The sequence below is a fragment of the Phodopus roborovskii genome, unplaced genomic scaffold (assembly GCF_943737965.1).
Source record: "Phodopus roborovskii unplaced genomic scaffold, PHOROB, whole genome shotgun sequence".
NCBI lineage: Eukaryota > Metazoa > Chordata > Mammalia > Rodentia > Cricetidae > Phodopus > Phodopus roborovskii.
The window spans coordinates 32,072,468-32,086,769 of NW_026126470.1; the positions used below are offsets into that span (position 1 = coordinate 32,072,468).

Below are 14,302 nucleotides of genomic sequence, written 5' to 3' on the forward strand. Positions count from 1 at the left end.
TTGTGATGCCCTCCAATGCCAGTGGCTTTGGGCATCACGATTTTTCAGGGATGTCCTGAAATTCCCTCGACTTGGAAATACATCATCAACCAAATTAGCTTCATTTCCAAGACCTTCTATGCGGGCAGCTACCCAGGTCTCTCTCTCCAAACTATGATACACACAAAATCCAAACTGTTTGGAATATAGATCCTGGATCCCTTGAGCCCATTTATTTTCTCTAAGAGCGCTCTCTCTCTCTCTCTCTCTCTCTCTCTCTCTCTCTCTCTCCCCTTTGTGAGGCCATTTGAAGCATTTGAGCCTAGTTGCCTTGACTGATGTCCACACTTCACTCACTCGTCACAAACTTTGGTACCCTGTGACTCTTCTCTCCAGCTGCCTAACATCACTTCTGATTGCTGTTGTGATTTGACCACCACAATTTGTGCTGTATATCATCTGCAGCTGGGTCCCGGCAGCTTCTTGGCAGCAGTGATTTTATTCCTCTGCTAATGAGTCCCTGTGCCTTGCACATGGCAGCCGTTTCAAAGCTGTCCCACGCTCCTCAAACCCACAGGCACAGCCTCACCCCTAATCATCAGCTATTTTTATAGAGTAACCTCACCTTTTCATTTCTGACAAAAATAAAAAAAGAAAGAGTCTCCCTTCAGCCAGCACCCAACAACTGGCTCTAGAAGAGAGCCAAGTCCTGGCTGGTGGCACTTGTGATTTCTGGGGAGTGTGACTATTCTCAGAGAGGCTGCAATGCTGAGAATCAGGCTGAAGGAGATGGGATGCCATGCTCCCAGAAGCTGGAAGCTGGCTGGGTACCCCATGGCTCCACCCTGAAATATCTGATGACTCTCCCCGTCCTCCTTCATGACCTCTCCCAGTTATAACTCGCCCACCTCCTGCCTCTTTCTCTGGACAATGGACCTTTCCTTGTTGTCTATGGATCACTAGATCGTGCCCCAGCCCCACTCAACCGTAGGATGAGTTATTATCTCTTTGTTCAGTGTCAGCCTCCCTGCTGCAGTGGTTTAAATGCAAACAGGTTGTTTCCAACCTGAATGCTTTGTGCCTTTAATTATGTACAAGGACAGTAACGGGTGGGTGGGCTGAGGTGATGAGGTAGAGCTGAAAAAATTAGGGGGAGAATAAAGTAACACCTAATGGTTGTTTCATGAGCATGTGCTACACTTGTTACAACTTAGTGTCTTTCTCACATAATCCTGGACAGCTGGAAAGGAGCGCAGGTTACTAAAATTGGAAACCAGCAAGACCAGCGTGGCTTCGAGTGAAGAAAACTAGGCGGCCTTCATCATTTCATTTCCCCTTTTGTTTGTTAATAGTGCACTACTATATTAACTGTAGGACTTGCATACACCAGATAGTCTTGAGACTAAGACTCCTTGGATAAACGAGCCAAGTTTCAACAAACACCACAGAAACAGGCGTATGTTTCAGACTCATGCATAGCTAATGGGGAAACCAATTTCCTGAAGTATTTGGAGAGAATAAACTATCACAGAAGAGTTACTTGATGAAGATGTACAGTGGTTTGGACGGCTCATCTCCTTACCTCTGATGGAGCTACCCCCGTTGTCTCCAGGGAGCCAGGAGAGGGTGATGGAGGAAGATGTCGTTTTGGATACAGTGAGCCGAGGCTGATCTGGTGGAACTAGAGAGGAAACAGGTTGTAGAAAACAAGAATTAGTTTTTCACATCTTCAATCCTCTGCAGCAGTCATTTTACCAAAGCACTTGTAACAGCCATTGATTAAAAATGTGTTTTAGGTTGCCAACATAGGCAATTCATTTCTGTCAAACTGTCTATTTCGTTGATATCTCAGGCTAAAGAGACAGAATGTAGTGAATCTTGTTATTTAAGAAAAAGTCAACCACGTTTCTACCTTGAAATTACGTTTAATTCATTTCCTCACCGTCCCTTAGATCCCTGCGTTGTTCATTATGGATTGGAATCTTTAAATTTACTGAGGACACAGGCACTAATTCTCTCTGAACTTCAGCCAGAAAATTAATTGGGGACGATAAGCACGCTCACTTAGCTGTTCTGATTTTCCCAAGAAAAGGGAAGGGAGGATTCATTTAGTAGGAAGAATAATTATAAAAACTTCCATGCTTCAAGGCACAGCATACACACACACAGAGCTCTGAAAACAGTGATTGTGGCAATGTGTACCCAACCTTATACTGAGGGCACACATTGCTAAACAATGGCCTTAATTCACTTCTGGTCAAAACACTAAATTGATTCACAACCAGATCGTCTCAGACTGAGAGGATGTACCAAAGGCCAGGAACACTGACCTATCTGCTTAGAAAAAATAATGGTAGCTTCAACAATTCCCTAGAACTCTACCAACTTCAATTAACTCAAACTTCAGGATAGATTTCACAGTACTTTAAGAACACAGGGTCCCACCATCTTGTCCTGTCTAGGAGAGTATTGATAGCATTTTCATTTGCTGTGATCTATCAACCTGAATCCAAAGAAACACACCCTTTAATTTTCCTCTGATAAAATGTCCCTCCTGCAACTAAATCTGAACCCATTTAAAAGCCGTGTGGGTTTTGCACAATGATTTAATATTACATTATTTGAAGGTTGTTGTGTATATTTTGTGTATTAACAATACATTACCAAATATCTTGCATCAAATACAGAGTATAACAACCAGCTTAGAGCTTCAATCAGTGAGTCTATGAATAGCTGAAACCCTAAGCCTAATGTTACACTGTTTAACTTTGCAGGTGACGCAATATATTTCATTGTTTACTGACTTAATTAGCAGACAAAGTATCACATTCAGAATGCTGTACTGGTTACACATGTGTGTGTAAACTACAAATGAATTGAAATAATCATTAAAGACTTTCTTTTAAAGGAGATGTTCGCATATAGAAATAGGAAACTAGGCATTTTATACTAAGATAAAATAATATGTGACTTTACAAAATGAAAATAGCAAGGGGCTATCTTTGAGTTGGAGCTATCTTTGAGTTGGATCAGTTTTGCTATCTGCATGTAGTAAAAGGTCATTCAAGAGGGCCCCCAGCCTTGTACCTTGTACTTGCAAGTTTAAAATGATCTCATCTGATCCCCAGTTGTTATTGGCGATGCAACTGTAATATCCCGAGTCCTCTGCCTTCACTGTGCGGATGATGAAGCTTCCATTGCTGAAGATACTCCTACGGCCGTCAATCGTCACCAGGCTGGGTGTCCCGTTACTACCTCACAGGAAGAAAAATGCACAGATTAAAGAAATTACAACCCACCTTAGCTGAGGTTGGCAAGGAGCATTAAGCCTTTCTCTGGGGCAAGCAATACATTGCAACCTCAATTATTATTATTATTATTTTTTTTTTTTTTTGCATTTTGATATAACTGTGATGTGATTATGTGATCAAACTACTGACCAGCAGAGATTAAAAAGAATCTGTTAATCTATCATGCAGAAGGCTAGAGTTGTGTCGCTTGCCAAGAATCTAGTTTAACTAGTGGTCAAGTGCTCACAACTGTCTTCACACTTCCATGTCTCTCTTCCCTCTACTATTCAGGTTTTGGGGACTTTCTCACTGTGGCGATTGTGAGAAACTCTCTTGTTGGCAGAAGGGCCAGCTTGACCAAATCATGCACGGCAAACTAAATTTTGTGATACAGACTTAAGACCACTTTCAAATCACAGTTCTTAATGAACTTGACATACACAGCCCAACATGGCATCTTGAGGGAGCATGGAGCTCACCCTCCTGTGAAGAGTTTTCTGCCACTGTAGACAAGGTGGCAGATTGTTCAGTTGACTGGGGTCCCTCCCAGGTAAGGCAGAGTGCCAGCTTGACCCAGGGAGCTTATGATTCTGCTTTGGATTAACCAACTTAAAATGCAATGAGAAAATTGCTCACAGGGCCCAACCCATTATTTCAATCATTTATGCTTGTAAGTGCTTTTGTTTGAAAATAGGCACCCTTCTCAATCTGTTATTTTAAAACTCCATGCCTATTAGTGAATGTTCAGCCCTCTCTTTAGATCTGAATTTCTTCCCCTGAATAGAGATAAAGCATGTTTAAGAGACACGTGGACAGAACTCATGGCTCTCCCTTATATCTTGGCTTTATTATTATAGTAATCACTATTGAGTATGGAGAACCAGTTTTCCTGTTAGCCGAGGCCGAGGCCTAATGTGTTCCATTGCTTTTTCTTGAGACAGGGTCCTGCTATGTGGCCCAGCAGGCTGGCTTCAAACTGGCAATGTTCCTACCTTAGCCTCTCAAGAGCTGGAACAACAACATGGGGCTGTGTTCCATCTCTTAGTTTGCTTTAATTATGTGTGGATGTGGGGAGAGGCATGCATAGGTATATTACCCATGGAGGCAAGAGGCTTTTGGATCCCCCTGGAGCTAGAGTTGACAGGCAGTTATGAGGCACTGGATATGGGTGCTGGGAACCAAACTCAAGTCCCCTGCAAGGTCACTACTGAGCCATCTCTCTAACCCCTGAATTCTATTTCTTAAAGTTCCTTCTTGGGGCTTGGGCCTCAGGTTGTATTGTCCATTAACTCTGAAGGAGAGAGAGCTGGTAAAGCTCCTGATGACTTGAGCGCCTTGTCTCTGTGCCTCAGTAATACAGAGCAAATTCCACCATGATGCTTGGTGGTTATGGTTTTCATGGATTTCAGGGTCTGGATTGATAGAGGACTTGATTAAAAAAAAAACCCGCATGCTTTGAAGCAATTTCTCCTGGTGGTAGGTACATACTGGCTGCTGTTTTTCTACCTCATTTTAGGAGAGTGCTAGGTTTCTTCAGCTTCTATTAATATGCATTAGGTAGGGGTGCTTTCCTAACATGCATGAGGCTCTGGATTTGATACTGGGCATGGTGGTGCATGCACATTAAAAGTCGGACTGCCTGACATACTGGCTAAAGGTCCACTAAAAGGTATATATTGGGTTACTGGTTACCTGTCTTTCATCCACTTTACTGCAGGCGAGGGATCTCCAACAGCTTTACAAGGCAAGACGATGTCCTTCATCCACGGAGTAGTCACTGTCCCACTGAAGGTGAGGATCCGTGCAGGAGCTACAATACCAAAGAGCAGACCATCTACGCAGAGCCCAGATGACCTTCCCAACAGAGCACCACCTCCCCCAGCCAGAGCCAAACAACACTGCAGCTGCCCCTGCTATTCTCCGGTAGGTACCTGCCTTGTGAGGGATGCTCCTTGTTAAGGACACGCTCATGGATGAGAGTCCCCTTTGCAGCGTCTTTTCTACCCGACCGAAATACAAGCAGTGTATTAAACACTGGGAGTCTCCTAAGCCAGGCAACTCCAAGCTGTGCTTTCTATGAGCTCTATTATTTTTCAAGGCACTTTATGAAGCCATTTGTCTCATGCCCCCCCCCCCAAACTGCATTTTAAAATATACTTTTAATATCTGGGAGAAAATAGACAGCACAAAACAAAGTCCAACAGCCAGAGGAAGTAAATCTGGAGCAAAGCTGTCTATTGGCCGCATTAGGGAAAGGGGGCAGTTAAGGGTGGCCATTTGGCTTGGACAGTGGTTCTTCCAATGACACTACTTTCTGTGATTCCAGGGAACAGACACTACTTCCTGGTGTACAAACCCCAAGGCAGAGACTGTTCTTTATTTGAGCCTTCATGCTTGGACACACAATAGAGGTGGGGGTGGGGGGTGGGGGATGGGGTGGGGCTGCTTTTACCAGTTAGCTTTGGTGGCTGTCTGGAGACAGGTGGTGGGGGGCAGCGGGAATTCCTACCCATCCTACGTGCATGGTTGCTCATTTATCCCACAGGGCAGACTTTGTAGTCCGGTTTTCTCATTGTCAGAAGGTATTCAGATATCAGGGCTAAAGAGTACAACGCTCAAGAATTCCCAAATATTTTTTTTTTTCTAAGTTGATGTTTGACCTGCCTGTATTTGTATTGGAACTGTAGCATTTTCTTTTCCCTTTGCCATTTTAAGCTGCCCATTTCCCAACTACCACATCAATAAGCATGTTACTTACCAAGGACTCTTTGAAGTAAAATAAACAAATAAATAAACAAACAAATAAATAAATAAATCAGAAGTTTGGAATGTCTTTTTTTTTTTTTTTTTCTCCCAAGAGGCATCGCCTGACTGGACTGGAATTACGATTCACAGAAGCAGTCTCACTGCAAAGACTGAGCTAGTTGGGCTATGAAAGCACTTACAGGCAGGCTAGTTGGGCTATGAAAGCACTTATAGACAGCAATCTCCAGTGTGAGCCTGTGGCTGTGGCACGTGCCTGCTTTTGATGAGCTGTCTGCTGTCACAATGAGACAGGGCACCGGACTGACACTTAGGGGGCGCCCTGTTCCTTGCCGAATCCAAGTCTCGTTGCCAGAGATGAACTAACTGTGTGGTTATTTGTATGAGAAGTATCCCTCACGGGCTTGTGGGTTTGAGCTGTTGGTCCCCAGATCAAGGTGCTGTTTGGGAGAGGTTACGGAATCCTGGGGGGGGGGGGTGTTGGGCCTCGCTGGAGGAAGTACTCCACTGGAGGATGGGCTCTGAGGGTTCATACAGCCTAGCCTCACCCTACTTCCCGTTCGCTCCCTTTGCTATGCCTCCCTGAAGTGCCAGGGCCCGTCTCTGCAACTGGAAACCAAGATAAACTCTTCCTTCCACAAGCTGCTCGGTCATTGCGTTTTATCTCTGCAAAGGAGGGCAGCTCGTTGGACAGCTGATGGCTTTCTTACCCCCATAACATTTCAAACCCCATACTCCTCTTTAGTAAAGTGTGAACCTGACCAAGCTCAGAGAACTTCCTTGGGAGAATGGCAGGTGCTGGTTTTCCCAAGCGTACGCTTTTACTAGATGCCCCGTGGTGCTGTGTTCACCACCAGGGCTGCCGAGCTGGAATGTGGTGCGCACAAACTTCCTGTCAGACAAAGCAGGGCCGCAGGGTCCTCCCTCCCACTGTGGTTCCCGTACCTTTAGCCAGTGGCTCCACAGTGATAATCTCACTGCTATTGCCTCTTCCTGCCGAGGTCACTGCCACCACCCAGACGCTGTACTGTCGATTCCGACTCAGGTTCGGAATTCGGTAAGAAAATGAGTCGGGGGAGGCTTCGAACTCGCTGATGACCTGTGGGAAGAGACGGGAGAGTCCCCTTACTCACAGAAGCCAGGGGCACAATGGCTTTCCTGAAAGAATGTTTGCTGATTAATGTGTTGCACCTGCAGACAGCCTCCGAAGGGCCGGATTTTCAATGTGAATGGTAACTGGTATAATATTTAGGGGGGCAGAGTCACGATCACCCACCCAAGGAGCAATGAGATGCTTTGTCACCAAAGAACACGGTGTTTTAAAGGTTTTTGCTCATTTGTTAATGGACGGTAACCAACAAGGCTAACTTCAGTTCCGGGGTGTTTAATTCTGAAGAGGGGCTTTAGACTGTGGTGCACGGAGGACCCAAGAGGAGCCTAGCTGAAGGGACAGTACTGAACAACAGTTCACAGGACCCAGAACTAGAAATGGAAAGGCTGGACACAGAGGGGATTCCTGGGATCCAGGGAGGTTATTTGTGGGTGTTCAGGGAGCAGATCTGCACACGCATGGGCAGAGGAAAACTCATCAGGACAGGGGAGAGCCACCAGAAAGATCTGAGTCAGAACTTAGCACTCACAAGGGCTGGAAACGGTGCCTTCTCCCAACTCTGGACCCCAAGACTGGGAGCACCAGCTCAGGACATGAGGGGTTTACCTTGAAAGTAGGAGGTATTTAGCTTAGGATTCAACAGTAGTCTAGCCTGGTCTAACTGTACACAAGTTAACAACCACACCTCAGAGTGAAGGTAAAGAATATTTAAACATCTACCATGCAGATAGGTAACTTTCCTAATGACATCCAATAAACTTGCTCTATAAGAACAACATTATTATTACATAGATGAGCAGATAAATAAAATATGTTATGCTTGCCAGGTGTCGGTGGTGCATGCCTTTAATCCCAGCACTCGGGAGGCAGATCTCTGTGAGTTCTAGGCCAGCCTAGTCTACAGAGCTAGTTCCAGGACAGGCTCCAAAGCAATACAGAGAAACACTGCCTTGAGAATCAGACAAAACAAAACAAAAATGTGTTATGCTCAATCCATGCAGGGCTATTCATAGAAAAGAATGAAGGACTGCTACATACTACAATGCGAATGGATCTTGAAAACACATTGCTAAGTGGAAGAAGGCAATTGTAAATTGCCACACAGATTTAACTGTCTTTCAATTAAATGTTCGGGATAGACAATGCATAGCCAGAAAGTTGAAGAACTCTCAGGGGCAAAGAAAACAGGGGGTGACAGCTTTTATTTTTAGGGTGACAGGATCATTCTCAAGTCAGAAAAAGGAAGGGTCACAGATATGGTGAGCACACTTTGAAAGCATCTGACCTGTGCTGCGTAAATGACCTCTGTATAATGCCAAAAAACAAACAAGCAAACAACGACAAAAAAAAAAAAAAAAAAAAAAAAAACCTAGGAATTCTAAAATATGGAAATCATGAGCCATGAAGAAAAACTTACATCTATCAAAACTGACCCATAATCAACACAGAATGATTTTTTTTGCAAAGTCAGTAAATCACTTTTATAATTATCTTACAGTGATATTACAACTTCATAGGTAAAAAGCTTAAATTGAAGGCTGAAAGACATAAAGACCCATGTTAAACTCAAAAGAAATGATACGCTCCCCTCCACACATATGGGCAGTACTCCCTGGACTTGGTAGGTCATAAAAGAAAAAGAAGGCATGGAATTGGGAGGGGATGTGGGGAAAATCTGGGGAGAATTGAAGGGGGGGAATGGAGGGCAATGCATTTCTATCACTGCATAAAATTATCAAAAATAAGGAAAAATATAAAAAATACACAGAAGACTAGATTGTTAGCAAAAAGGAAGTTTTGGGAAAGTCTGTAGTGATCATTATGGCATCCTAATATGTTAAATGCGGGAAGCAAAGACAAGTGTATAAAGTAACTGCATGAACCAGCTACAGGAGGCTATCAAGCAGGGCACCAGATCTGTGTGTCAACCAAAGGAAGGTCAGAGGTGTTTCTGTGAATCATTAAAGATGACGCACCCGTTCATGTTGCATTTGTTTAACTCTGTGCCTGCCTAAAGCACCTGATTGGTTTAATTAAAAGCTGAACAGCCAATATCTAGGCAGGAGAGAGATAGGTGGGGCTGCTAGGCAGAGAAAATAGAGAAATGATGGGTGGGGGAAAGAGACGGAGGAGGAGAGAGGACACTAGGAGCCAGGCACCTAGCCAGTCAGAGTAAGAAGGAAAGAAATATACATAGAATAAAGAAGAGTAAAAAGCTCAGAGGAAAAACACGTAGTTGAAGAGAAATGGCGTAAATTAGAAAAGCTGGCTATTAACAAGCCAAGCTAAGGCCAGGCATTCAAAAGTATTAATAAGCCACTGTGTGTTGATTTGGGAGCTCAGTGGTGGGTCCCAAAAGAACAAAGAGGAAGGAAAAAACCCAAAACAACAACAAAGCAGCCATCAACTACAGAGGAGCTAGCTGTAGGGAGAAAAGTTGTGGGGAAGAAACATTGAAAATGTTCCAAACTTGAAACCCAGAGACCCTCAGATCGCAGTGAGATTCAGCCAGAAAAAAATTAAAGCCACATAAACAACAGCAAGGCATAAACACTCAAGACAGCAACTGAGAAGCAATCCAGAGACAGCCCAAAGAAGCTGACCATTGATATTGTTCCAAAGCCAACCCAAGCAAGAGGACCGCAGTACAAATCCTTAACCAAAAAGAAAAATAATCATAAGTATACGTTCGCTCAACATTTTCCAAAATTAGAAGTGAAACCTTATATTAACCCACACACCAATGTACACCTGATTTTCAACAAAACAGCTAAAAGAATACAATGGGGGAGGAAAGCATCTTCAACAAATGGTGCTGGCACAATTGGATGATGGTGTGTAGAAGACTGCAGATAGACCCTTATCTGTCGCCATGCACAAAACTCAAGTCCAAATGGATCAAAGACCTCAACATCAATCCAGCCACACTGAACCTCTTAGATAAAAAGTAGGAGGTACCCTTGAACAAATTGGTATAGGAGACTGCTTCCTGAACATAACTCCAGGAGCACAGACACAGAGATCAACAATTAATAAATGGGACCTCTTCAAACTTAGAAGCTTCTGTAAGGCAAAGGAAACACTGGACAAGACCAAACGGCAGCCCACAGATTGGGAAAAGATTTTCACCAATCCTGTATCTGACAAAGGGCTGATCTCCAAAATATACAAAAACTTAAGAAACTAGTCAACAAAACACCAAATAACCTTATTTAAAAAAATGGGGTACAGAATTGAAAAAAATTCTCAATAGAGGAAATCAAAAAGGCTGAAAGACACTTAAGAAAGTGCTCCACATCCTTAGCTATCAGGGAAATGCAAATCAAAACAACTTTGAGATACCTTCTTACTCCTGCCAGAATGGCTAAAATTAGAAACACCAATGACAACTCATGCTGGAGAGGATGTGGAGAAAGGGGAACACTCCTCCACTGCTGGTGGGAGTGCAAACTCCTACAGCCATATTGGAGATCAGTATGGCGGTTCCTCAGAAAATGGGAATTAGTTTACCACAGAACCCAGCAATCCCCTTCTTAGGCATATACCCAAATGATCCACATCCATGCAACAAAGACATGTGCTCAACTATGTTCATAGCAGCATTATTGCTAATAGCAAGAACCTGGAAGCAACCTAGATGCCTCTCAACTGAAGAACGGATAAAGAAGATGTGGCACATATACACAATGGAATGCTACTCTGCTGAAAAAAATAGTGGAATCTTGAAATTCACAGGCAAGTGGATGGAACTTGAAGAAACCATCCTGAATGAGGTAACCCAGTCACAAAAAGAGGAACATGGTATGTACTTGCTCATATATGGATTTTAGACCTAGAGCAAAGGACCACCAGCCTATAATTCACACCACCAGAGGAATTAGGACACAAGCTGTATTCTAAGAGATTCATATAAAGTCCTCACAAAAGGGGGAAGGGACAGGTCCCCCAGAGCACATGGGAAGTGGGGGGGGGCAGTGAGTGGAGAGAGAAGTAGGAGAAAATGAGGGGGAGGAAAGGAAAATACGTGTGACTAGGAAGATTGAGTCAGTGTAGGAATAGAAGACAGAAGAGAGAGAGAGAGAGAGAGAGAGAGAGAGAGAGAGAGAACATAAAAGAGGGAGCCATTATTGGTTTGAAGAGAAAACTGAACCTAGAGAAGGGTCTGGAAACCTACAGGACTGACTCCAACTAACAGTTTGAGCAACCGTGGAAAGGCTATCATAATGCCCTTCCCGGATAGTGAGATCAACAACTAACTTATCCACCATCATGAAGCCCTCATCTAGTATCTGTTGGAAACAGAAGCAAACACCCATACATAAACTAGAACCCAGATGCAGAGAGAGAGGAGAAGACCAGGTTGCAGAAGCACATAGAGACAGCTGACCTGAACAAGGAGGAGCTAACAGGACCCCAGACTGATAGCTGGGAATCCAACATGGGACTAACTCAGAACATGGGTCTCAGCTAGAAGGTCTGAGCAGTCTAAGGGACCTCAGACAGTGGAACCAGGATGTATTTCTGGTGCACAAAAGGACCTTGCGAACACACCCCCCATGGAGGGATAACTGCCTTAATCTAGAGACAGGAGAGAAGTCCTAGTCCCTACTTCAAATGACTTGACAGATTTACATGACCCCACCTGGATGGCATTGCCCTACATGTGGAATGGGGGTGGGGGATGGGATGGGAGGGTGGTTAGAGTGCATGTGAGGGGGGAAAGAGGGTGGGAGGGAGGGAGGGAGAGGGAAATGGGATCGACATGTAAAATAAAAAAGAAAAAAAAAAGAAGTGAAACCTTTTCAGGTATTTAAAAGATTAGATGACTCTCTAGGAGAGACGCAGCCTGGGAGATGCTAAGGGGTCCTGGTAAAGGGTGCCCCCATTCACACAAACCTGGAACCCTCAGATGCCTGGACCCATGTTAGCCTGCACATGCACCTGCATAAATGTCTGCTCTTGTTACACTGCCTGCTCTTGTAAACTTCACGACCTGTCTTCCAGGTCGGGGGGAATCCAGCTTGATTCTTGACAAATTTATGAGGCTGTGTGCACATGTTTGTCCAAGATAAAGCTGGTGCCAAGTTAACTTCCCAACCTTGACCCTGTCTTGAGATACCAAGAGATACCACCGGCAAAAACTGACTTTACCAGCCTTACTAGGGAATCAGTGTCAAAGCTCCCAGTGCCGGCTAGGGTGGCCACTGGGGTTTGGGATCATGGTCATTTACTGAGTTTGTTCTAGCTCACAGATTCTAAGTTAAGACAGTGACTTGGCACACAGAGGGTTAATTAAGAATGAGGCAGGATGGTGCTCTGAGAAATCCTTATTGAGATCCAGAAATAAGGCCATCCAGAGTTCCCCCTTTTAAAACGCTCCCTGTCACAGCTGAGGACATGGCTTACTCTTCAGCAAGATGTCTTGGGGGAATGGCAGCGATGTGTGCTTGTTTTAAATGTATATTTATAGAAAAGTTTTATAGGACTTTTGACATGTTTGCCTCCCCAGACGGTGTCCAGCACGGAAAATGCAGCTGTTGGGATAAATCGTGTGACATCCAAACAACTGCCAACATTTCAGTCACTCTGTTCTTCTGCATTAGGGTCTGCTGGGTAGAGTCCTGGATCCTGTATACTATAACTCTGCTGACTGTTCCTTGAAAGAGGGCAGAACCACCGGAAATTTCATCGTCTTATAGTGCGTTGTCTGGGTCAGTTTTATGAATGGCCTCTGTTGCCTGTCTTCATTCATAGTTATTTCTGCCTTTTGGATGCCGGGATCATCATTTCCCTTTTTGTGTATGATTGTTTTCACAGGTAAATAACATAAAATCAACCACAATTAAGGATGTAAGACACACACACACACACACACACACACACACACACACACACACACATATTTCCAGTAATCACAGATTTTATGGAATGGTTGCTGAATTCATTCCCCTGTCGTCTCCATTATTTTAGCTTACTGAATGTTATAAAATCCCCTCCAATCCTCCATCAGGGCCCTTTTGTGGCCTTACTTTATATTTCTCCTATGGCCTCTCCCTCCGTCTCACTGTGGGCTCTGGTCTTGCCAGGACTTGGCTTACAACAGAGGTCACTCACTGAGGGGTGGAGTTTGCCTGGATCCTTTCTCTATCTTCAGCCTCTCATGGGGTCAGCACTCACCAACGAGTGACTGGGAAGTATCAAGGAAATGCTTGTTGTGTTAGGAGAGTTTAAAGATGACCCAAACATGGTCACATTTTTGAAAGGGGATGCTGTGTGTGTGTGTGTGTGTGTGTGTGTGGTGGGGAGAACCACAATGTAGCAATATGCTCGGATTGCATTATTTACCCTGTCTGTCAGATGATGATCAGTAACAGAGAGCTTGGGGGGGGCAGAGGGTGTGGAGGCCATAGAGTCTGAGGAGGTCACACCAGAGGTGGTAACAATGTTAAAGAGAAGTGTGTTAGCCTGGCCCAGAGATCACTGGAGATGCTGAACCACGCCTGTCTCCACTGGCTGCTTTCTACAGAGCCTTTCAAACGCAACATATTTGACTCGTTGGATTTTCAAATGTAACAAAGAATTGCTATTACACTTTGCGGTGAATTAAACTTTTAGTATCCGGAAAGACCATGAAAGAAGACCGCCTAGAATCAAGGTCATTGTCTCTCATTAGAATCCACATGACAGCCTCTTCTCTTTTCTAGGCTTTTCCTAACCATATGCCCTCCTTTCACTACCCTGTCTCCATTGTCACGCCACCTGCCACACTAATTACCTACCTGTCAAAAGTGCATTGTTAGTCTCACTCACGGCTGTCACCCATTCAGTGACTTCTGAACAAAAGAACAAACTTAGCATCCTGCAGCTTCTCCCAAAGAGAAGAAACTCAGTGATGACTATTCTTGGTGATAACAGTAATCTGGGCGTAATATATAGCACCGAAAAGGGTTAACGCGGATTTCCATTACTCTTAACTGGAAAACATTCGAGCCCCACTTACTTCCTTGAATAGCGCAGTACGTTTGCAACCTCGGAGAGATCAGATGTTTGCAAAGCCAGAACGTTTGAAAGATTCCAAAGGCTGGTCAAGAGGGCAGAGCATAGAGGATATCTAGGGCATGAAGTGTTTTGGAATGCTATGACAATGTTGAACCCACCA

At 44.2% G+C, this 14,302-nt stretch overlaps 1 protein-coding gene across 1 annotated transcript in view; it reads right to left on the minus strand.

Annotated features, from left to right (window-relative positions):
* Positions 1-14,302, minus strand: part of Dscam (DS cell adhesion molecule) — a gene marked incomplete at its 5' end in the record, with an annotated part of 506,420 nt that overhangs the window by 51,877 nt on the left and 440,241 nt on the right. Inside the window, 4 exons of the mRNA XM_051191959.1 lie at positions 1,562-1,660; positions 3,067-3,230; positions 4,962-5,079; positions 6,978-7,131. Of these exons, the coding sequence (XP_051047916.1) occupies positions 1,562-1,660; positions 3,067-3,230; positions 4,962-5,079; positions 6,978-7,131 (535 nt within the window). The remainder of the gene's footprint in view (positions 1-1,561; positions 1,661-3,066; positions 3,231-4,961; positions 5,080-6,977; positions 7,132-14,302) is intronic.